This window comes from Rhinichthys klamathensis, unplaced genomic scaffold (genome assembly GCF_029890125.1).
Source record: "Rhinichthys klamathensis goyatoka isolate OS25496 unplaced genomic scaffold, OSU_Roscu_1.1 h1tg000176l_1, whole genome shotgun sequence".
NCBI classification, from domain to species: Eukaryota; Metazoa; Chordata; class Actinopteri; order Cypriniformes; family Leuciscidae; genus Rhinichthys; species Rhinichthys klamathensis.
In genome coordinates this window covers 778799-805776 of record NW_026606705.1, presented here as the reverse complement: position 1 = coordinate 805776, position 26978 = coordinate 778799, and the positions used below count along the sequence as shown (strand labels likewise).

Genomic DNA, 26978 nt, shown 5'->3' with positions numbered 1-26978 from the left:
AGCTGTTCCAATATTACCGGAAGCAGCCACATTTACCCTGTAGTATCTGGCAAATGTATTTGTCGATGACCACGTAGCTGCTGCACAGATGTCACTTAGAAGGACCCCTTTTAATGCAGCCCAAGACGTTGATATTCCTCTTGTCGAATGGCAACTCACCCCCAAAGGCACTGGATATTTATTAGATGTGTAAGCTTGGGTGATAACCTCAACTACCCATTGCGACAATCTCTGCTTCGAGAGGGGCTGACCTCTTTTCGGGCCCCCGTAACAGAGAAAAAGTTGGTCTGATTTTCGAAAAACTTCTGTGGTCCTCAGATAGCCTCGGAGAGCTCTTACTGGGCACAGTAGTTTGCTTCCACTTTCTTCCAGGGCGTTTGACATCGGAGGATTAAACACTGCCAGCTCAATAGCCTGGTTTCTAAAAAGGGCAGAAAGCCGCTTGGGGAGAAATGCTGGGTTGGGCCATAATGTCACGACTGAGCCATCTGCGTTCCAACGCATACAGGATGCGTTAACTGATAACGCGTGGAGTTCACTCACCCGCTTGGTCGAAGCAATGGCCAAGAGAAATGCTGCTTTCAATGAGGTCCACTTCAGATCGCTCTGCTCTAAAGGTTCAAACGGGGGCAATGTAAGAGACTTTAAGACTAGGCCCAGGTCCCATAAAGAAACCCTAATGGACTGAGGGGGGCGCAGTCGCTGAGCCCCTCTAAGAAACTGAGTAACCAAAGCATGAGAACCCAATTGCTGACCATCTATTCGTACGTGATGTGCTGAAATTGCAGCCACATAAACTCTTAAAGTAGCAGCCGCTCTATTATTTTCTAATAGGGACTGCAGAAAACGTAAAACCAGAGGAACAGGGCATGCTTGCTCCGAACACCTCCCAGAGACAAGCTTCCATCGATAGGCATAAGCACTCCTGGTGGAAGGTGCTCTAGAGTTCAATATGGTGTTCTGGACCCCTTGATCGCAGGCTCCAAAGAGTGGTTCCGGCCCCTCAGAGGCCACACACAGAGCTTCAGGCGGTCTGGGTTCGGGTGCCAAATCTGACCCTCCAACTGCTGGAGGAGATCCTTTCTCCTGGGAAGGGTCCAAGGATCCCTGTCTAGGAGCCTGTACATCACTGGAAACCACGGTCTCCCAGGCCAGTTTGGCGCCACTAGCAGCAGCCTGTGGTGCTCTTGAAGAACCCTGTGAACAGTCACCCCGATCATCGATATCGGGGGAAAGGCATAGAGTAACCGATCTGGCCAGGCGTGGGCTCGAGCATCTTGTCCCAGCGGACTGGATTCCTCCGCTAGAGAGAACCAGAGACGGCAGTGGGTCGTTGACGCCGAGGCAAATAGGTCCACTTCTGCCCTGCCAAACCGCTGCCATATCATCTCTACCACTTCCGGGTTGAGCCTCCAATCCGTCGATGGAATTCTGTGGCGCGACAAGAAATCTGGAACCACGTTTGATACCCCTGGGATATGCATTGCTCTGATGCTTGCAAAGTGAGGGAAGGCCCAAGTCAGCAGTTCCTGTGATACTTGAAGGGATTGGCTGGACCGTGTGCCCCCTTGATGGTTGATGTAAACCAGAGTGCAAAATGGTTTTAAGGCATTTGCACGAATAAGAGCGGGATCATGTAACACTAGTCAAAGGATGACAAAAAAGAATAGATGCTGTGTTAATTGCCCTAATTTGTTTATTTCATATAAAATCGCGGCATTTTGCGTTATATAATCGCATAGGTTTGACATCGCGATTACGATTCGATTAATCGTGCAGCACTAGGCACCATTGACTTCCAAAGTATTTTATTTTTCCTACTGTGGAAGTTAATGTGGACCAGCAACTGTTGGATAACCCACATTCTTCAACAATAGATTGTGTTCAACATTACAGAGAAAATACAATACAAGTTCGGAACAACATGACGGTGAGTAAACAACAGAATCTTTTTTTTTAGGTATTAATGAAATAAATAAAATCGACTTTTGGAAGTATGATGAAATCTAGTTACTCAGGCTTTAAATTACGCAACCTTAGTATTATGATATAACCTTTATTCAATATTTAAACACTTAAAGTGAGCATGTGCAGATCTAGCCCATAATCAGCCCTTTTCTATTCTCCTCAGGCACAAAGCGCTGGTTTTACTGCCATGCATCTTTTACTGTGCAAGTGAGTATGTTACTTCTGCAGTGTTTTAATGTCAGTATTTATTGAAAGAAAGTATATATGAATATGTGATTGTGTGTATCCTCATGTGCTCCTCGACAGAAGACGTGTGTTCAGTGTGCTTTATCTTGTGACGGTGATGATGTTCACGAGCTGAAGAAACACCAGAGCGTTCGTGTGGACGTCGAGCATCTTTCAGACACAGTTCATGAGGAGATATGTGCCGTCTCGAGCTTGTTCACAGGAGACGGCTGTTCTGTGGCCGTGCCGGACTGCTCGAAGTGGAGCGATCCGATCACACTGAGAATATATGCTGATGATAACAAGTCCTCGGCTGAGCCTCTCTACGTCAACAGGGGTTTAAAGCCGGGTAAGATCTCATATAACCAATGCTTGAAGAACTAGTTCACCCAAAACTGAACAGTTTGTCAGTTTTTAGTCATCGTTATTGTCTTCTAATGTTTCTGTGAAACGTGAATATACAGTCAAACCTAAATATATTGGAGCCCGTTCTCATCCCAAGGCGTAATATACTGACTCTTTTGCCAAAGCGTCTATATCCAACGCACATGGCACCCTTTAGCGTCATATGAGACGCAGATATATGGCGCCTCCTAGTGGTCTAACCCTAACACTACCCCAGACCTAAACCTACCCAAAATCGAAGCGTGTTATATTGACGCTAAAGGGTGCCATATGCGTTGGATATAGACGCTTTGGCAAAAGAGACAATATTTTACGCTTTGGGATGAGAATGCGTTGTATATTCAGACACCTTCAACATTTCTCACATCATCAGTTTATTCGCTATAGTTTAGAACATGGTGATAAAACAAGAACCCAGAGTTATTAACTCAGTGGATATTTGACTGGTTTTGTCCGTCCTTCTGTTAGACTCTCACACATGAATTATGTTGAATATCTGTCAGCTGTTAAATTTACCTACACAATTAGATAATACCAGTTTAGCTCAACCAGTGACCAAGCAATGCTTCATGTTGTTCAGTGTGTGTGTAAGAAGAGCATTAGCAATTACAGATAACACACTTAAGCAAAACATGATCAGCTCAAAGTGGAGGAATCATTTTTGGTCCCAATTTTGTATTAATGTCACTGATAGTCACTGAATGAAGAGTTATTGGGGTGTAATATGTCACAGTTTACTTTATTTTGCTCTCCTCACTTATAGAAATGAACTATAGTGTCCTGCACACACTAGTAAAGAAATATCTAAAATTATATCTGTTGTCTGAATAGTTTTTGGTTTGACTGTAAATCAATTGAGGTACTATATATTAAATCTATAGTCTAAATCTTCAGTCTATATACTAAACAAGCGATTGCTTTGCTCACTCTCTCTAATGTTCAGTTTCCACAGACTGTGATCCAGACGCCGTATCAGACAGAGACAGTGAGTGAACAAGATTCTGCAGATAAACACCATCATTTTATATTTATAATTATTTAAAAAACATTTAAACTCTTCTTTATAATCTAAGTGACGATGACTGTGTTGTTTACATGCACCCTCATAATGCATTATTGTAGTTAAAGTTTACCTTGTGTTAACACCATACTTGGATCAAATGAATGCATTATGGCTCATAATTGAAGCAAACATAATCGTAGTAAAACATTATGCTGATTTTAATTGCAATAAAGAGGCAAGAAACTGAGTTCATGTTGACAATGCTGCACAGAGATATTTTTAGGTGCATCACCGTGAACATTTGATCCGCGAACAAATCACAGTATGCAGTAAAGCAACACTTACTGTACGAGTTCATCATCTGTGCTGTGAAGTGTGGGGTTAAAAATAACCACAACTCTCAGAAGAGGTTTTTGTCGGTCATGTAAATATGACTTAAAGTCCCTCTGTAGTCGATACTTTTATCCCTTAAAACTCATATTTGATCACCAAAATAACATATTTAATTTTTTTTTACTTGAATAAAATGTCTTCATGCTTTAAAATATCTTGACTGTAACTCGACACTCTTGCCTCATTTAGTATGCGCGGCTCTATGAATATGCAAATGAGCCCCGCCTCCACTCACTCGCTCAGCTCAGAGATCCACTGGTTGACGATCACACGTTGATCTGATTGGTTACAAGGTCGTTTGTGACGTCAGAAACACCAGCGATTTCAATCCGTGTTTTTGAGACTGTCTTTGGTTCACTGCAGTTTTAAGCAGAAAATACTCAGCAATGCTGTCGACTTATGAACTTACACATGGTGTGTCTTAAAGCGTATTAAAAACACCACATAGACACATAAACAACATTAAACGCTGGATTTACACATGGTGCACATGTAAACACAGTCATTGTTAGTGTTGAATGAGCAGGAATTGATGCAAGTTGTGTGTGTTTTCCATGTTGCTGACAGGAATCTCTCACACACACTCCTGGTTCTGCTCGCTGCTTTGCTTCTGCATCTTCTCCCACCGTGAGGGACTGAGATAATACACACACACACACACACACACACACACACTTCTAGTGCCAGCGATGGATGTCTTCACACACACACACACACACACACACACACACACACACACACACACACACACACACACACACACACTTCTAGTGCCAGCGATGGATGTCTTCATACACACACACACACACACACACACACACTTCTAGTGCCAGCGATGGATGTCTTCACACACACACACACACACACACACTTCTAGTGCCAGCGATGGATGTCTTCTCACACACACACACACACACACACACACACACACACACACACACACACACACACACACACACACACACACACACACACACACACACACACACACACACACACACACACACACACTTCTAGTGCCAGCGATGGATGTCTTCATACACACACAGCATTACTACACCTCAATGATCATTCTAGCCTCAGATCACCAGAACATTCCCAAACTAAAAAATCTTTATGACCAAAAGTGCATTCACACACTGTTTTTAGGGCATTCCTTTATAAACTACAGGGTTTTGTATCAAATTTCATATTTTTAATACTAAATTTGACCCTTACCAAGTTACACTGCCTCTTTATAATGTGAAAAATGCTGTAATGTATGTATATTTATATAAAATATTTATATATTTAAGTGTTTTGTACTCTATTTTTTCTTCCCGAAAAGAAACTGCAGAAGAAGCTGTAAATTAGTGACAATGCAACACTTGCTGGAAAAGTATTTGCATTATAAATGGGTTTACAGTTAAATAGTATTATAGAGATATTTCTTAATTGATTTGTTACATTTTTTTTAAGTTTGAATTATTAGTATTTGATTAAATAACCAAATAAATGTAAATATTAAGAATAATAATTGGAATAAAGAATATATATCTGTAATGCCTGTTCTTTAATGAAATGATGCACATCTGTTTCATGGCCAGTGTAAAATATCTAAAGCTGGTAATTTGCTCCACTGGCAGGAGGGAAGATGTTAGTTTCAGTGCATGCAGTTTTCATGATGATGTAGACCAATGATATATACAAAAAAATAAAATAAAAAGTAAAACTGAAGCTTAATAAACCACAGTAACAAACACAGCTCTTAAAGTGATGCAGAACGTGTAAGCTTTATGCTTAAAGAATTTAGACATTATATATTTAGGAGCATTAACATGTACATATAAGCTGAGTTTAAGAAAAGTATAAATGCCATCTATTTTATGGCACATAAAGCTCGACTATAACTAAAAATGTGTTCAATGTTAAATGTGTTGTTGAGTTGTGATGAAATAAACAGTTGTCCTCACTACAGTGCTGTATATTGGAGTGCAGTTCACATAATGTCCACTAGAGGAGGCTCTGCTATTATAGATGAGCGGTTTACTGTAGATTACTCTCCCGAGTGACAGCGACACTGTAATCTTCTGTCTTCACTCCTTGAGATCAAAAGTTCAGTTTTGTGGATATATGCAGTGATGTAGTGGTGCCTGGAGAAGTGGGTATACTCTTAATTTATGCCCCCAATATTTTTTTAAGCATCCCAGCAAAGGATGCACGCTCTGTGTTATAAACAGTGACATGTAAGACTAGTCTTGCATTAGTATTGAATATGCAAGACTATAGAATATAGAATATAATGAATACAATTGAACATATAGAATCACTAGTATTCTTGCATATTAGGGCCGTACATAGGGTTTTCTAAATAGCCAGGTCCCATAAATGATATTGATATTGATATTGCATGCCCCCCCAAGAAATTTTAGATTTTCCTGATCTCGACATGAGCATTTTAAGGTGTTTTGATGGCCAAAAAATGGTTTTAAAAGCATGAAGTATTTGATCAGATTCTTAAACATGGGAATCAGTTCCAGTTTCAGCTACTTTTTCTTTCCTAAATTAATCAATGTTTTTGGACTAATCTGTTCATTTAATTAATGGCTCAATTGCTCACTCATAAAGACAGTCACTTGTCGCCGCCTTCTGGCTTAATGATGCAAGTTGAGCAAACACAGACAAGCGGAGTGATACAAACAGTGAAAATTCGAAAACATTCGAGGAAACGTTATACAAATATATTTATACAATAATAATGGCAATATATTTAATAGGGTGCTTGTGTTGTTAAATTGAGCTTATAATTTCCACTGTCTTTGATCAAACTCATTATTTCTGTCGGTCATTTAAAACTTCTATCGAAAACCAGCCGTATATTGTTGGTTAATGTTGTATATTTTAGCTACTTGCATCTTATCTCGCACTGATCGTTAACTGAAGTGAAGCGTCGCGTTGGGATTCGCGCTCGGCTCGCGCTTCTGTGAACAAAAAATCCTGCATGCTTTGATTGGTCTCAAACATTTTGACATTGACGAGTGGGTGTTTGAGTGCTGATGCAGATCAGATCAGACGAGAAAGGTCAGTTATCGTCGCGATGGAAGAATCATTGCAGCAACAAATTAGAGTTAATATTAGGGGTACGACCCTGACTGGGTGTTTTTTTTTCTCACGAGATTGGATTAGCAATAAATGATGCGCATCAGAGGGGATTTAGAAGTGGGTATACGCAATGCCGACTGAAAAAGAAGTGGGTATACGCCGTATACCTGCGTATACCCTGCACTACACCACTGGATATATGTCTTTCGTGTTCCGTCAGCACGACACCACAAGAAGAGCAGTGGAAATATAATTTATTAAGCATTTGGACAGCTGAGGTTTATTCATGATTTGGACAGAAAATGAATGCGACATTGTTTGATATAAACCTTCGATATTCTCTACAGAATCCATTTCATCCTCATCTGAACTATTTGACACGTTACGTTCAGTGGCTGATGCGGAAGAATGTTTGGGGACAAACTGAATTATTTATAGGCCTACAGGACTAAATATTTGTTAAATACCCGTTTAACAGTGATATTAATGTATCATTTAATGGAAAATTCAGAATTTAAAGCACGCCATAAGTAAGGGTTGGGCAATAACCAATGGGCAAAGAAATCTGTATTCTAATCACTGATCTATATATCATTATATAGATCAGTGAATATAGGCTAATACTTTAATCACGGAAGTTTAGCTTGCAGAAGACTCATATTTCACCTGTTTTTTGACGTCGATCTTTAACATCAATTTGATGTCTTTACATCATTGTCCACTGGGTTTGGTGCTGTGTCGCCCTATCGTCCTAATGAATGAAACCCGGACCTTACGACACAGTTTATGCAGATCCGAACAAAAATACAAACACACGGTTCAGCCACTCGGACTTGGCAACACCGGAAGTAAAAGCGGAACTACTCTTTCTTGCTAGCCTATCTATGGCAAGCCAATTTAACATTTAATCCTTAAAACATAGCCTACTACAATGTATTTTCATGATAGGCTACTTTTTTTTTTTTAATAGATATATTAGTATCTATTCCATTAGATAATAGTGCTCATTATTTAAAAGTACCTTTATAAAGATACTACAGCTTATTAATTAGATAGTTATTACTTATTTTTTCGACACAAGTGCTCATTCCAGTGACTAGTAGGCTATTTATACTTTACTTAAAATAGAACTAGTTAACTTGACCTATACTTATTTATTTGGTTACTAGTAACTTATTTGACTAAATATATCCTGAATGTAATAGGTAGGCTTCTAGAACTATTTAAAGCTACATTTCTGCTCAGTATAAAGTGCTTGAACCAGATAACTCGCAGCTTTATTACTCGTCCTGTTACGGGTCAGAACGGCCACTGGGGTTCAAATACAAATCTTAGTAAAATAAAAAATCTTACTTGTAACATTTGGAGTAAGTATTAGTATCTAATTAATGTTTACTAGTATTTATTGAATAATTAAGTACTAGTAGCTAATCATTTACTATATATAATAGGTACAATGATCTAATAAATAATAATTATTTAATGAATAACTGCTAGTAAATAAGGAATATGTACGAGTCAGAAGAACTGAATAGTTGTAATCTGAATGACAGATCACAGAATCAATGGCAAACATTTGAAATGTGTCACTAACTGTTGGAGGTCAAAACTTTCTTCAGTTAAACAGAGAAAACTGAAGTCATTCCTGTTGGAAACAGAGATAAAGTTGTCAAGGTGAACGCATTCCTCGACTCTAGCGGTACTAAACATCAAGTATTCTTGTGATTCTGGAGTCAGAGCTTAGTTTCAGTAGTAAAAGCAATAACTAAATCAGTATATTACTATCTCGAAAATATTAAAGAATAAGATGCTTTGTTTCCAGAGGAACTTGTTCATGCTTTAATCACAGGAGTATTATTGTGCCGGACTCCTCGCCGGCCTTCACAAACACACCAGTAGAGTCGCAGCTCATACAGGAGTGCAGATATACAGATATATCATACATTGCAAAATATGATAATATAATGCTCACTGAATATGAACAGATCGTGAGCTAGAAATACCAAATTCCGTCTGTTTCTTATTTCTAGATTCTTAATACATTCTAAATGCATTTTTAATCATTTATTATTCTTTGCTTTTTATTTTATTTTTTATTTTTATGCATCTGTTGTGATTATTTTACATTATTTTCGTATGTAAAGCACTTTGAATCACCGTTGTGTATTGTAATAAGTGCTGATATGATGAATAGGGGAGAGCGGGACAGTGTAACGCGGGGCTAGTTGTCACACGCTTGTTTTAAACACTTCCACACACACATGCTTAGCATGACGAAACTAGTTGCCACATCAACACAATACAGAGAAAAACTGCACCAAAACTCAGAAATCTGTTGTAAGATATCACAGAACATTTAAACATTTCTGACTTATATTAATTTTTCATCTGTTTTTTTTTTTGTGTTTATTTAAAATTAGACAAATCTGATCATATTTTAATCATATATATGTTATTTATACGGTTCTTTAATGCTGATCTAACAGCAGAAATAAACACTCGCCGGGTTTAAACCCCAGTTGCTCAGGCGGGGCATGTTGTCACACTGAGTTACAATGAGCCACTATTAGAGATATCATATTCTATACTTTTATGAATTCTATTGATAAACCATGAGAACAATGTGAATAAAGACTGAGAGCCAGTGTTCAGAAATGATTCATTATTATTATGTTTTGAACTGCTGTATAGCTGTGTTTTGCGGTGTGTGTGTGTGTGTGTGTTTTGATGTCAAACTGAAAAATTTGTTGATTTTTAATTATTAAAAAATGCCATTATTTTATATGAAAAGGTTAATAATTGTATTTTATTGACAAAATATTTTAGTTTGTCTTATATATTGTTTGATTAGATCAGATAACATTTGAATCTGTCATTTGTGTGATGTTTTGTATTTTATGTCATGTTATAATGAACCCTATGGGGCAAGTTGTCACATTTCACTTTCATTATTTCGGGGTAAATCAAGAAAAAAAGATTACACAATTAATGAAACAAAACCACATAATTGTTCTAGTCATGTGTGAAATTAATATGGGGGAAAATAAATACTCTGAACACTAGGTTTATAGGCTACACAAACTGAGAAAGTCATAACGCATTACCAGTTCCATCTAATAAATCTAATAGCTAAATAAAATAAAGTAGACTATCATCTAATAAATAAGAACAATCTAATGATCAAGTATCCTAGGACCTAATGGATTAGCTACTGCTATACAAATAGTAGTAGATTGAAAATAAATACTAGTACGTTTTAGTATTAAATGTTAAATCGGTTTGCCATAAATGTAAACGTGCTTGATATACTTCCTTTAAGAACGGTTCCTCCGTTCATCATGAGACGCTCCGCGCAACATTTCAGACGCTTTTCATTTTCAGCTGTGAGTTTTCACGAAGCCTGAACAGAGACTCATGCATAACTATTACCATGTAAGTTTTCATATTTTTAAATATATAACGACAGCTTGTGAGTTTTTATGTTCTTATACCAATAGTTTGGTCTGTTTGTGGGAAACTAAACCTGCTAGTGATGTTAAAGAGAGTCAAAGTCTATGCTGAAATTATCCAGATACAATTAATGATGACAATGATATGATTATGTTTTATATAGTGGGGTTATTAATATGATTGTAAATTTTTTAGCATTATTACTCCGATTGGTTGGTAGCAGGAAAAATAACTCCTGTTGCTTGTGTATTTATTAGAAATAAATTTATAAAACCAAAGTTTTTATTCAGCTCATCCATCGCTCTTTTTGTTTTCTGTTTAAAACATCGCGTTACTGTATCGTCTGAGAAACAGTTCAGTGTTCAGAGAATGAATACAATGCTCTTGTTTTTGGAGGATCGGCGGATGAGACACACAGATCTGAAGGGAGCGTCTGCAAAGTGCAAAACCCGAAAATAGTTCCTACAAAAATATTAAATAACTTCAATGTCACACACAATAGAGTCACCAGATTCAGTTCACACACCACTGCTGTCCTGCTGTTATACACTTAGGCTACTTTGGTCAAATAGCTTTTTGCATGATTTTTAAAATATGTATTATTTAAAAAATATTCAATAACTTCACTGTAGGCCTATTGTGTCAAATTCAGTTCACACACCACTGCTTCCTGATGGTTATAGCCTACAACACTTAGTTTGGAAAATATTTATAATATATAATGAACTGAATTTGACAACAGTGAATTACAGTGAGGTTATTGAACATTTTTCATAAATAAGAATTATGCAAAAATACTCCTCCTGTTGTAGTGTAACAGCAGGACAGCAGTGGTGTGTGAACTGAATCTGGTGACTCTATAGTGTGTGACATTGAAGTGATGGACTGTTTTGTAGAAATTATTTTCGGGTTTTTCACTTTGTAGACGCTCCCTTCAGATCTTTGGCAAAATGAGGCCTATTTCACAAAAATGGCCGCCGAGACCGGAAGTAGGGTAAACTCTTTACCGGTGAAAGCGCTAGCAGTTATTTGCCCTGTCCCAAATGGAACCCTAAGCACTCGCGGTCTTCCTCTGAGTCCGCACTTTCGCGACGTAACGCCGCTTTGAATGTCGGGAAGAAGTCTGCTGTGGAGTCCGCATCAGCGTGGGCTCGGCAAAAGTGCGCATCAAGGGCGCAAATCGACCGCAGAGGGGGCGCTCGCGAGCACCCTTCTGAGATCTAAAAATGACAAATGGGACACCCTACGGTCTCACGGACTTAACGGACACGCGCACGCGGCAGCCATTGTAAGTCCACAAGACCGAAAGTGCACATGAAGTGTGCCATTTGGGACAGGGCCACAGTCGGAGGACAAATGCGGAGACTAAAAGCGGTTGCTTACCTTTTTATGTTTCAACCCAAAGAAGAAACAACCCTATTGATCACTTCACAGCTTTTCGTGTTTTGCGGGTTTTCATGGAACAACCGGGGAGAAGTTAAATCACGCCAGACGCGTGTGAAGGAGGACGCAGATGTTGAAATGGAGTGTTGATCGGGACTGATGCCCTGACAAAACATGTTTATATTGCACTTGATTGTTACCCGATTTGCACGTCATGCAGTTTTATTTATTATTACTACCTGTTGGCAAATTAAAATTGTTTGTAGAAGTTGTTTTCTGTAACTTTCTTTCCTTTTTTACCTGGGTGCGCTATGCCAGGCCTGCTGTTTACTTGTGCAAGCAAGGGCAGCTGGGACATTTATTAAACGTGTAAAATACTTTCCAAACCGTTACATATAGTCTTATAAATTCAGACGTTTGTGGTTTAAAAAAATAAACATATTGGAATCATTTTTAAAGTTGTTTGAACACGGAGCAGTTTTTCCCGTGAGTGGGACTGGAAAACCCGAAGTGGATCAGGAGCGGAGTGAAAATAGAACGCTTCTGTGCAGAGAGGAACGGGCTTTCGCTCCAGTCCAGGCTTTGATCACATCTCCCTAAGCGGGTGAACACCTCGTCCTTCCGACCCATTCGAACTAAAATTAAGACATTTCTTACACTATTTGAGAAATATAAGCATATTTACGGCCTTAAAATAATGAAAAGGGTGATTTAAGACATAAGGACAGGGGGAAACCTGATATTAACGGAAGTCCGTCGTAGCGACGGATAACTTTAATCCCTTTATATATTTTTTAGTGTATTACTGAATATAAAATTACATTATATATTAGTAAATATATTCTCACATTTTTAAATATATGAAAATGACTTGTTTCTATGCAAAAAGTGACTTGAATGACATGTTTCATTCAATATATTGTAATATATTATCACCATATTATTCTGTATGTTTTCAAATATACTGTTAAACCATTTCATATATTGATCATTCATATAGGGAATATTTTCTTTTCATAAGGGGACCCCAGACAGTTAAATATTATTTTGTAACATGATTTTTTTTTAAACATGTAAAATCAATCACTTCATTTATGTTTTTAGTCTAAATATTTTTTTATTTGCCTTAATTTCATTATTAGACATACTAGCAACGTTAGGTCAAATTCACTGTAAAGATGTACAATTCTTAGTTTCATTCATGGTAACATGAAAAAGGAGCCATAATCTAGTAGTGGAAGATTGCTGCAATCTCCTGGACTAACACTTAATAACATGATTTTTTTTAAACAAAAGCCACTAGATTTAACTCATAGCCTAAAATCAGACATCATTTCAATTTATTTATTTATTGTTTTTCGATATATTAACGTTAAATGTGAGCTTAGTCATCAAGTGTCATGCCAAAAATGAATGGAACTTTTTTTATGTAAGCACTAAGCAAACGTCAAGAATTTGTCCAATTTCGATCTTTTCACAACTCCCTGAAAACTATCAACAAAACGGACAACATCTGATATTCTTACTTTTGTCAGATAACGTTATATGAATGACTGGGAGAGAAAACAAGCTGTTCAAAGTCCATTTTGAAAATGAATGGCGATTCGGGCGGGCGGCGTGACCAGAAGTGTTTTTGCCGTCTGTGTCTGGCGTGATTTAACGTCTCCCCAGTTGTTCCATGAAAACCCGTAAGACACGGAAAGCTGTGAAGTGATAAATAGGGTTGTTTCTTCTTTGGGTTGACATAAACACCATAAAAAAAGGTAAGCAACAGGACTAAACCGCTTATAGTTTCCGCATTTGTCCTCCGACTGTAACTGCTAGTGCTTTCACCGGAAAAGAGTTTACCCTACTTCCGGTCTCGGGGGCCATCTTGTGTGTGAGGAGAGAAACTGCAGCGGTCGAGTGTGTAAAGAAGGATCATGTGACGTCATCATCAACGATCTGATCTACAGTGACGCTGGGAAATACTTTTTACGAGTTTATTACAATAATGATCAGAGAGAGCTGGAGCAACAGATCAGGGAATATCATCTTCATATTCACGGTAAAGTCAAAACTGATCAAACATCATCATGTGTTTTCTTTATTTCCTGTAATAGTGTTGGTATTGTGTGCAGGACTAGAAACAGCAGAAACACTGAATGGACAAACTTAATATTCAGAGTGGATTGGGTTTTTCCAATGTTTTCCTCTGATCCCCCAATATTAAACATGTGATTATGGCCTTGATTAAATGACACTATTATAGTTGTGATTGAGGATGAATGTGTGTGTGTCCTCAGATGAGATATCAGTGAAGAAAGGAGAGGATCTGAAGTTGGATGTTGTGTTGATCAACGCTGATAAAGTGGAGAGAAACTCTCGCTCCGGCTGGACAGAGGTGTGGAGGAGAGGTCACGGGGTCAGAGGTCACGGGGTCAGCAGTGATCGACTGACCGTCAGTGACCAGACTCTGATCATTCATGACTTTACAGTCACTGACACTGGAACATACAGAGCTCTGGACTCTAATAATGAAGCCTTGATCACAGTCACAGTCACAGGTGAGAGAAGATCAGTGGAGGAGCAGAAATATTTGAACTTATTTTTAATCAGGATTTGAACTGAAAATGTATGCTAAACTGTGTGAGTAACCTTTCAATCTCCTCTACAGAATCAACGGGAAAACTGGATACAGATGATCACAAACCTAATGTAAAAATCGTACATCGTAAGTAAAACAGGAGACATTGAGAGAAAAAGAAAAAAGAAACAACCATTTTTAAAAACTTGTGTTCTCTTCCTCTTTCAGCTTTAGATCCCTGGATACCTGGACTGTCAGTGTATGGAGCTCTGGTGTGTCTGGTGGTTCAGATTATATTGGCCTTCTGGGCCCTAGGCAGTCCTGATGGGCCCCCATGTTCCTCAAACCCCCTCCCACCCAACGTAGGCTATAAAACAGCTTATAATACCATTTTAGTTTTCTAATCCCTACATGAAAAAATTGCTTACTGTATGATAACCAAACAAGACTTGATTCAGTCATATCTTATTTGCAGAATGAACAAGACAAAAGGAACAGATAGCTTATACATGACTTGGAGTTTCCCCCAGTAAATGCCACTGAAGGTAGCCTAATATTAATGCCATATGTGCTTAAGTCATCATTTCAGACTTTCTAAACATATCACTGGGACTCGACTACCTCCCATCGAGCACATCCAGAGGAAACGCTGTCTGAATCGGGCCCGCAGCATCCTTAAGGACTCCTCTCACCCAGCCAGGACCAGGACCAGCAGACTAAAGAACAGTTTTTTCTCAGACCTGTCTCTTTATTGAACTCTAACCTTCTGTTACGACTGTCTAGGGGTCAGCCGCAACAGGAAAAAGGAAGAGAGTCACACTACCAGAGAGATAACATAAGAAGAGCTTTATTTACTATGAAGGGATTAGCGTCAGGGGTAGACAAGGCCAAAATAATCTTCTTTTTAGAAACTAAATAACCTCAAACAAAAGAAAGAAAATAAAAATATAGTTTCACTTACCTAACTCCCTTAACCATAAACAAGGGGAAAAAGAGATACAAATAAATTGGCATCAAACCCCCTACATCCCTTAGTCTGGTAAAAAAAGTATACACAAGACTTTTTACACCGTTATTAACAAAATCTCAGGTCGACAAGTTAGAATCAGAATCCAAGGCGTAGTCAATCAGGCAATAGTCAGATAAAGGAGAATATCAGAAGTAGGATACACTCAACAAACACTCACTCAAAGTTTCACTAAACACTAACAATCTCTCTGGCACGACACTCTTACTCAATTAAATAATGACGAAACGAACAAAGGTCACAAAGAGAAGCACAATCAAATAGAGACTACAAACGCAAAGCACAAAGTCAACGAGGCTCAAGGGCCTCCATTGAGTGTTTGGGGCGGTCCTTATATCCGGGTCAGGTGTATAGCGGGACCAATCACAGGCTTCCACAGGTTAACAGGGTTAACGCCCATCTGAAACACAAACATGTCTACACAGAGAGATAGAGATAGAGAAATAGAGAGAGAGAATATACTCAAGGACAGTTGATATGAACACAAAATATCTCAGGGTCCTAACACTTCGCTAATCTCACTCCCCTCATATACTGCTAGACTCTCCTCTCCCTCCTCACATCTAGCTTCATTTGTTATTTGCAATACTGGAATGTTCATTTGGGTTGCCAACTGTTTACATATGCATCTTGCACTATTTTATCTTGCATGTACTTTAACTGTAATATGCAATTACTTTTCACTGCACTTTTACTCGGATAGCTTGTGTCCATACTTTATTTGCACTACTTTAAATCTATTGTTATACTGCTCATCTTAGTCTAATTTATCATTGTATATATTTATTTGTAAAATTCTGTTTATAATAATAGTCATCTGTATATTATGTTCATTGCACATATCTATCTGTAAAATGTTTGTTCATAGTAATAGTCATCTCTATATATATTCAGTACATATCCATGTCCTGCACTTATGCAACCATTGTATATTCTGCACGTGCTGCTATTGCACTTCTGGTTAGACCTAAAACTGCATTTCGTTGCCTTGTACCTGTACTTGTGTAATGATAAAAAAGTTGAATCAGAATCAGAATCATACTCTGGTCTACAGTTAGTTTACTTAAAGGGGACATATCATGCTAAATTGCTTAGTTGGGGATATTTAATATTCAACAATATTATTGAACTGTGTTGTACTACTTTCATGTTATCACTGTGAAGCTGCTTTGATGCAATCTGTATTGTGAAAAGCGCTATATAAATAAATGTGACTTGACTTGACTTGACTTAAATCCACTTTTTTAGCCCGTAAATGCAGTTGTTTGTATATTTGGAGTGTTTATAAGTACAGTAAATTTGAAATTAGTCTCTTCAGTTGCTTCGTTGATATCTTTAAATTCAGTTTTGGTCATATTTTTTCAACCTGTTCAGATTTTTCTGTTATCTATGGCGTTTTTTGAACTATTACGTCACAGTATTTGCAGCGGAACTGCCAAATAAGGACATCGACTTCCGGCCCAACACTTCGAGCAATCCGCCATTTTTATTTCTCGCTGTGATTTTGTAGTCCAAGCTCAAGGATGCAGAAGTTACGAGAGGGTAATTCAAAATGTTCGGTTGTTGGATGTAGTAACCCACACGCTTCATTACACCGTCTCCCAGCATCAGAACCTCTTCGAAGTGCCTGGTTGAGTTTATTTTTCACGGAAATGTTCCCACATCTGTGGGTAAAGTCATTTTTGTGTGCGCGAAGCACTTCAAGGATAACTAAGTTACTTCAGCAACCTCCGCCAGTATACATAGTTCCCACAGGCCAATTAAAGGGATAGTTCACTTTGAAATACATTTTTGATATGTTTTAGCTTACCTCAAGGGCATCCAAGATGTAGGTGTCTTTGTGTCCACAGTATTTTCAATTTTGATATTTTTAGGTCAAACCGTTCTTGTCTGTCAGTCATATAATGCAGGTCTATGGTCACCAGCTCAAAGAGCATGCACAGAGAAGTCCAAATTAAACATGATGTAATGACTCGTAAATGTAAGTACACATTGATGGCCTAAGACACGAAACGAGCGGTTTGTGTGAGAAAACGAACAGTATTTATATAGTTTTTACCTCTTGTAAACACAGCCACGTCCAAGTGATCTGACGGCGCCGGTGCTTCGGTCTTTTCCGGAAAGTGCCGGAAGTGATCTCTCGCATCTCTCTACGTCACACATTGTTTACACAGAACAGAGATTATAGGTAAGACGGCTAATTAAAAGGGTACTAATTTGCGCTTATTCGGGATGTTTAAACCGTCGTAAAAGAAAACAATTCCAAAAAAATAAAAAATAAAACAATTGTATGAGTGACGTACACGCGCGAGAGATCACTTCCGGCACTTTCCGGAAAAGACCGAACCGCCGGCGCCCTCAGATCAGTTGGACGTGGCTGTGTTTACAAGAGGTAAAAACGATATAAATACTGTTCGTTTTCTCACACAAACCGCTCGTTTCGTGTCTTAGGCCATCAATGTGTACTTACATTTACGAGTCATTAAATCATGTTTAATTTGGACTTCTCTGTGCTGCTCTTTGAGGTGGACCCCATAGACCTGCATTATATGACTGACAGACAAGAACGGTTTGACCTAAAAATATCAAAATTGAAAATACTGTGGAAACAAAGACACCTACATCTTGGATGCCCTTGAGGTAAGCTAAAACATATCAAAAATTTATTTCAAAGTGAACTAACCCTTTAATGTCACGTGACCTCTCCGGAGACGCCATCTTTGAGGGCATAAGCTGCTCTGTTTACAAAGTTTTACAAGCAAATTTCGAATATTTCTTTCTGTTTATAATGTTACGAAAATCATGAAGAGACAAAGTGGCCGAGATTATAAAGAGACTCTATTAACACAAGACAGAGAGAGGTACAATGTGAAAATTTCAGTCATAAATGGTGTGGAGGAATCTAACTCACACATACATAACTTTGTCGTTTACACCCCAAATCCTTTTTTGAACATGGATGGGCATTGATGGTGCACTGAAAGATTTCGCCACTGCAGAAATACCATGCTCACTGTCAATGCACTGGCAAAGTAAATGTCGTTCTAATGTGATGGCCTCTTTAACTGTGGTGTGCTTTCTTCTAATGAGAATTGTTGTAATCATCTTAAAAGTCGCGTCAGCTAAACACGTTTATACCGCTTCGGATACTTAAAGGGATAGTTCACCCAAAAATGTAAACTCTGTCAGTAATTACTCTCCCTCATGTTGTTCAACCCCGTAAGACTTTCGTTCATCTTCGGAACACAAATTAAGATATTTTTGATTAAATCTGAGAGCTGGATCACTCCTCCATAGGCTTCTATGGGATTGAAACTTGCGGCCCCGAAAAGTTATTACAGACATCGTTAAAATAGTCCAAGTGACTACAGTGGCTCAACCTTAAGTTTATCAAACGACGAGAATACTTTTTGTGCGCAAAAAAACACAAAAATAACGACTTTATTTCAACTATTCCTTTCCTTCTCTGTGGGCCTCGCGTCAGTTCACTAGTGTAATAGCGTAAGCTTTTGTACGTCACACGCATTACGCACATGACCAGCGTCGGCCAATAGTGAGCCTACGTGTGACGTAGCACTACGCTATTACACTACGCTAACTGCCTCGAGGCCCACAGAGAAGGAAATTAATAGTTGAAATAAAGTCGTTATTTTTGTTTGTTTTTGCGCACAGAAAGTATTCTCATCGCTTGATAAACTTAAGGTTGAGCCACTGTAGTCACTTGGACTATTTTAACGATGTCTGTAATAACTTTTCGGGGCCGGCAAGTTTCAATCCTTTTGAAGCCCATGGAAGAGTGATCCAGCTCTCAGATTTAATAAAAAATATCATAATTCGTGTTCCGAAGATGAACGAAGGTCTTACGGGGTTGAACAACATGAGGGAGAGTAATTACTGACAGAATTTTAATTTTTGGGTGAACTATCCCTTTAACACTATACACAGTTACGACTATAAATGTTGAAACAACAAAACAGTAAATAAAGATTCCAAAGATTAATTACCAGCGATATACATGCAATGTTGTTAATTAATCCATCGTTTTTCTGCAGATTCTTCTTATAAGATCACCACCGCGCATGCGTGTAACAGCGTCCACCAGTAGACCTTCGTCCTCAGCCTGCGGGCGGCAGGACGTCCATCTTTTTTTTAACAGTCCATGCAGGACCATAGACATAATAAATACATAGACGCCCTATTGGCCGCTTTGGAACGTTGCTGCGATACGTCAACGGGTCCGCCATTTTGCTGAGGGCAAGACTGCGCTGTGAACAAATGTAAGTAAACGGGGGAGCTGCGTTTTTTCTGGATAAAAACAAACTGTTTTTACATTTATCAACCGATTTCAGTGGTTTGTATGTGGTGTACAAAAAGTTCCATCTCTAGTTATTTAAAATCTCGATAGTTAGACTTCTAAAATATATATTTTTTTAAATAAAGAATGGTCAATTAAGCTCAGGCTTGTCATGTATCTGGCTTTTTATTCTTGGAAAAGAATGGTGAAGACCCCCATACTGAGATATAATTTAAGTTTTCTTATTGTGGAAAAAGCATTTTCTGTGATTGACCAGATTTTAGCAATAACAAAGATAACTGATGGATCATAGGCGGAGTTTGGGGGGGGCTAGGGGGGGCACTGCCCCCCCAGACCAGAGCCAATTAATGCCTGCCTTGTGCTTTGAAAAAAAAAAAAAAAATACTGTATTCATATTTTCTCATTTTATTTGTCTTATCTTATCATTTTTGCGGGTATAATGAGTAAGTTAAGGCTAAATTATTTTTAATTACTGTATTGAAAAAGAAGCTAATTTTCTCACGACTGGCGGATCTCAAAGTATCGCGGTAAGTGAGGAATTTCCTGTGTGTTTTTCGCGTACAGACACGTCCGTTCACATGGATCCCCAAAAACGACTAAAACCGCTGTATTATTCATGCCAGGCCGACTCTCCATGAGAGGATAAAGAACAGGCTGCGGTTGACGATGGGAGCAGCCAGGTTTTCTTCTCTTGCGATCCTTCACATCGAAAGCGACATTACGGCCAAGCTCTCACCTGAGACCATTATCGACGCAGGACGCAAAAAAACGAAAATTACTGTTGCACTAGTCTGAGCAATATCTAGGTCTGTAAGTTTTATTTCTCTGCCAAATAACTGCTTAAGATGGAGAAAAACTCAACACACTGCTTTCAATATGCTGTTCAATATGTTTCAAAAGTGGAGAGTAGGCTATGTGACCGTTAATTTTTCCCGTGTCTCAATGTTTTAAATGTTTCATGAAATGGCTACAACAAAATGCGAAATAACTTGTTTTTTTTTAATCGCTCTCATTGCCACAATGTGTTTCAAACGTGGAGAGTAGGCTATTGTGTGACTGTTCATTTTTCCCGTGTCTCAAAATGTTTTAAATGTTTCATGAAGTACAATAAAATGCGAAATATAACTTTAATCACTCTCATTGCCACAATGTGTTTTGAAAAAAACTAAAAATCTTTTTGTTTTGGTTGAAGATAATATTTTACCAGTGCAAAAGTGGTCCACATTTCATTTATCCTAATTGTGTCCGAACGACAATGATTGCTACATGAATGAATGAATGAATGAATGCTACAATGATTTTTTTTTTTTTTGCCCCCCCTGGCTCGAATGTCAAACTCCGCCTATGTGATGGATCCTTTATAATAATACGTTATGGTACAACTACAGTGCAATGCAAATAGTAAATATAACATAAAGTGAGAAGTAATAGTAAATAGTTCAGTCAATAAAATAAACAAATAGTATACAGCAAATAAAATAGTAATGATTAGTATAATTATATAATATCATAAGTGCAATAATACAATCATAAAAATATTGATAATAGCATAGTTTATTAATAATACTATAATAATAGCAATAGAATAAGAAATATCAATTACAGAATATACACAATAAAAAATAAGTTAAATAGTGACTTTAATATTTAACTCTTTTTGTTAAATTTCAGTTTTATTGATCAGTATAACAGAAGTAGCTTCAGTCAAACATACAGCAGGATACAACGTTAAAATAGCCTAAATAGTTATGAAACTTCACTTTGCCCTCAGCCAAAACGATTTACCAGGGAACCATTTATAGATTAATGAGACCAAAGATCGCCCGTTAGATATACACAAGACGAATTATATCTCATGTTTAAAAACTAGACTACAGACATCCGAGTCAGCGGGAAAACTTCAGAAGCACTGGCCGAGGTACGGCTGTTCCAGGCGGGGTAGACGAGCGCTGAGCGCATCTTACAACTCCGAAAACGTCAGATAAAATTTTTAAATAGGCGCTATCTTTATAAACAAACCACATATTTGAGCTTTAAACAACTACATTGTCGACTGAAAAACTATTTAAACTACATTTCGTGACACAATAACAGTAGTATTTTTAAATGTATCCTCTGAACGTTACTATTACTAATTAAATCATGACCAAATACAACCAAAAACAAACGTTCAGTCTTGCTGGTGAAAGGTAATTCCTCGAAAGCTGTTTTCAATTGTGTGGCGATGTGTACAGCCCCAAACAGCGCACAAAACATGCATTTTTCTCAATTCCCTGTATGAGAGGTATGGGAAAGTTGCCATCCCCAACATGGCGGCGCCGTTGACGTACGCTCCAGCGGCCAATAGGGCGTCTATGTATATATTATGTCTATGTGCAGGACACCCACACCCGGAGTGCTTCGCATTTCTTATTTTTGCATCCTCGTTACTTTTCCTCGTGTCTCAGCTCCACTCCTGCAGGATATGAGGGAAGGCTGCAAGGAAAGAAAAGGAGGACGGAGGCAGGGCTGGTGCTCTATGGTCAGTGAGTGGTGTAAATCTAGCGGGTTTAGTGTCCAATGACGCTGGTAGTGACGATTCTGTCTGACCAATCAGTGATCTGCAGTGTTTTTACGTCACATTTTAGTACCGGTACGGTACGCTTGGAACCTCAACAGACCAGGTACCATTTAAAGCGAGCCGAAGCGAGCCGTACCGTACCGGACCATGCAGTGGAAAAGCACCACAAGTGAGCCGTACCGAACCGTACCGTAGGCCTACTATGCAGTGGAAAAGCGTCAAAGCGTGCCGTACCGAACCGAACCGTACCGTACCGTAATGCAGTGGTAAAGCGCCATATGGTTCCCTCCCATTTCTGGTTTGCACCAGGTTTGGGATGGGCTTAACTTAAAGTTCAACAAGCAGACAACAGCCGATGTCAGGACTTCCAAGGTAAGACATATATATGATCTTTTACCTTTTCATTCCATGAATTATGATAACCTCAGTAAGGATTTTTCTTCAAATGTGTTTTTATTGCGCATGAAAAACAAGCATTTTTTATGGTTCGTTTATGGTTGTATTTCATTGATAACATATTTTAGTTTGTCTTGTATATTTTTTTTCAGATCAGACAACATTTGAATCTGTCATATCATATGGTCATGTTACAGTGAACTCCACCTATGGGGCTTGTTGTCACACTTCACTTCCAATCTTTCATTCAGGGTAAATCTAAAAAAGTGTACACTATTAATGAAACAACACCACATAATTGTACTAGTCATGTGTGAAATTAATGTGGGAAAAAATAAATACTCTGAACCCAGATTTACACAAACTGAGAAAGTCATAACGCATTACGAGTAGGCTATACCATCTAATAAATCTATAAATAAAATATATATAGTACCATCTAATAAAAGAGAACAATCTAATGAATAAGTAGCCTAGAACCTAATGTAATAGCTACTTTGCTAGTATATAAAATAGTAGTAGAATGAAAATAGATACTACCCTACGTTTCAGGATTAAATGTTAAATTCGTTTGCTGTAAATGATATACTGTTCCTTTAAACAGCCGAGAGAGATATGACAGTAGCACCTCAATGCAGTACATAAGATCCACGGGGAGGAGTCGGATCAAGATCCGAGGGGTGGAGATGGGTAGGATTAGGGGTGGGTTTAGGGATTAGGGGTGTGTTTAGGGATCAGGGGGCGGAGATGGGTAGGTTTAGGTATATGTAAGGTGGGAGGAGTTGGATCTGGAGTCTGTACTTTCAGCTGTGAGAGAAAGGAACTTCAGCAATGCCTCTTTGGTATACATAATACAGCAATGCTTCTTGCGTTTCCTCCTACTGTGTGACACTGACCAATTTTCTGAATTGCCGCTCTGAGCTGTGTGATTTTGAACACTGAACATTAGACCCATGCAGAACTTTTACCGCATGTTTTCATATTTTTAAATATAACACCAGCTTGTGTGTTTTTGTGGGAAACTAAACCTGCTAGTGATGTTAAAGAGAGTCAACGTCTATGATGAATTTTCCCAGTGGATACGATAATGGCAATGATTATGTTTTTATATTGCGGTTATTAATATAATTGTTACAATGTTTTAGCATGATTACTCCGATTGGTTGGTAGCAGAGTAAATAACTTCTAAAACCTGTTGCTTGTGTATTTATTAAATATACATTTATAAAACCAAAGTTTTGTGTCCTACAATTTAAGTCTTAATTGTTCAAACAAAAGCATCTTGAACTATTTTGACAACACACTTGAACTGCAGGAGACCGTCATTACCTGAGTGGATAGTTGTGATGCTCTATCTATCCACCAGGGGGACTCAATGAATACGAAATGAGTTCATGAGTACGGAAGGATGTAGACAAATGCATATACCGTAAGACAGTATGTTTCACAACTGGGCAAAAGAAATTCAGTAAATCTGCATGATACACACACACACACACACACATACATACACACACACACACACACACACACACACACACACACACACACACACACACACACACACACACACACACACACACACACACACACACACACACACACACACACACACACACACACACGTACACGTCCATTGTGGTTTCTGATGGGAGAAATGAAGATTAATATTTTTTAATCATGTAAGATCCACATGTGGATAAATCTTTCAATAAACTGAAAGTGAGTGTGTAATGTAGTGTGTGTCTGTCACATAACACACCTTCTGTTTTCTCATCAGGATGATTCTTCTTCTTCTTCTTCTGCTGTGCTTTATCAGTTATAGCGGTCAGTGTCATTTATGTTAATAATTATAATTATTTTAGAAAAAGCTAAAGTTTTTCTAGTCATTGTTTTTCTGTTGTGCCACTCAGTGATTTGATGGTATTTGTGGATTATTGGTGTAAATTTCCCATCATTTGATATTACATAAATAACACACACTGATATCAATGGTTTATTAATGCAGTTTCTTCTGGTTCATTGATTAATAAACATTGTTCAGAAATTCACTAAAACTGCACTGACACATCTCTAGGTTTATTCTGTCATCAACATTCGAAATATTTGTAATGAGGAACTTCTGATATTTTTTGGCTACTTGTTGCCTTCATTTATTTTAATCCAGTTTATTAAAATAACTCCACTAGAATAGTCAAGATCATATTGATTACAGAAAATAGCCAGAACATTTATTTGTCAGTATTGCTAGTGTGTATTGAGTGAATATTGCTGTGTGTGTGTGCAGGATCCTCCACTAAACCTGTGTCAGGAATAAAGGGAGGAATCGTCACTCTATCCTGTGGATCTGAGGACAGAGAGATTGTGGAGATCAGTTTATTCAGTGTGTGGAAACACATCCCTGTGTGTGAGGAGAGAAACTGCAGCGGTCGAGTGTGTAAAGAAGGATCATGTGACGTCATCATCAACGATCTGAGATTCAGTGACGCTGGGAAATACTTTTTACATGTTTATTACATTAATGATCAGAGAGAGCTGGAGCGACAGATGAGGGAATATCATCTTCATATTCACGGTAAAGTCAAAACTGATCAAACATCATCATGTGTTTTCTTTATTTCCTGTAATAGTGTTGGTATTGTGTGCAGGACTAGAAACAGCAGAAACACTGAATGGACAAACTTAATATTCAGAGTGGATTGGGTTTTTCCAATGTTTTCCTCTGATCCCCCAATATTAAATATGTGATTATGGCCTTGATTAAATGACACTATTATAGTTGTGATTGAGGATGAATGTGTGTGTGTGTCCTCAGATGAGATCTCAGTGAAGAAAGGAGAGGATCTGAAGTTGGATGTTGTGTTGATCAACGCTGATAAAGTGGAGAGAAACTCTCGCTCCGGCTGGACAGAGGTGTGGAGGAGAGGTCACGGGGTCAGAGGTCACGGGGTCAGCAGTGATCGACTGACCGTCAGTGACCAGACTCTGATCATTCATGACTTTACAGTCACTGACACTGGAACATACAGAGCTCTGGACTCTAATAATGAAGCCTTGATCACAGTCACAGTCACAGGTGAGAGAAGATCAGTGGAGGAGCAGAAATATTATGTTTAATCAGTAAATTAATACTAAACTGCATGAATAACCTTCAATATTCTGGACAGAATCTGTTCTAGACTCGAAGGGAAATCTGAGCGACACTGAACATCGACGTGAGTAAAACACGAGAGAATTACAGAAGATCTTAAACAGTGAATTCAAAATATTAAAAAACTCTCTTCCCACTTTTCCTTCAGCTGTAGATCATTGGATGTTGCTGGTTGACCTTACTGTGTTTCTGCTGGTTCTGGTGGTTCTGTCTCCTGTTGTGAGATACAGACGTCAAAAAAAAAAAAAAAAAAAACTCAGAGTTCAGGGATCAGAAGTATTGAGGATCTGTGGATCATGATGATCTAGTGCTAGTTCTCTAGTTCAGTCTCTACACAGTTTTATATTGTATTGGACTTGGTCATTGGTCATGTTAGTGTTTCTCAGTGTTGTGGGTAACGCGTTAGAGTACTCTAATTACCTTTTTCGTGATATGTGTAACTTAACGCGTTAGTTTTGTGCGTTAAGTAATCAGTAACTTTGTTATTTAAAAAAAAAAAGTAATCCGTTATTTTAAGGAAAGGAAAATCCCGACTGCAGCCTGTGTTTGGTCCGACAGTAGTATGCCTCGGTCTACTGTGCCACCTGCGGGTGTATCAGCGGAGCCGGAGCGCTGTGATCATAAAGTCAATGGCTGTGATACGTCTGTGCCCTGCTCCCCCCTGTGTGTGTGTGTGTTTTTCACATCTCACATCCAAACACCAATCTAGCACTCTGGTGTTGTGGAATAGCCTATTGATGACTGTCTTTCCTGTTATTGTTATCCCGCAGTGTTAATTTAGTCGGATGACTGACGTTCATTGCCAGGAGTCACGACTTCTAGGTGCATTTATAGGGGGCCGTGTCTGTCAATTAAGCTGCAGCATGTGTGAGGCGCTGCAAACGGCTTTTAATTTTTGGTAACGCATGAGTACTCTAACGCGTTATTTTTTTAAATAGATAACGCTGTAACGTAACTGATTACTTTTAATTCGCCTTTGGCTAAGCCACACCCTAGAATGTAGATTGACCAATCACAGCGCAGCCGAGAACGAGCTCCCACAGTGGTCCGACACT

General features: G+C 38.4%; 1 protein-coding gene across 1 annotated transcript; it reads left to right on the top strand.

The window, feature by feature from the left end:
• Positions 1 to 24509: 24509 nt before the first annotated feature.
• On the top strand, positions 24510 to 25995 carry LOC130092568 (uncharacterized). Its single transcript, XM_056260470.1, has 4 exons — positions 24510 to 24599; positions 25060 to 25347; positions 25588 to 25848; positions 25940 to 25995. The coding sequence occupies exons 1-4, from the start codon at positions 24554 to 24556 to the stop codon at positions 25993 to 25995; spliced, it is 651 nt and encodes a 216-aa protein (XP_056116445.1). The 5' UTR covers positions 24510 to 24553.
• The last annotated feature ends 983 nt before the right edge of the window (positions 25996 to 26978 follow it).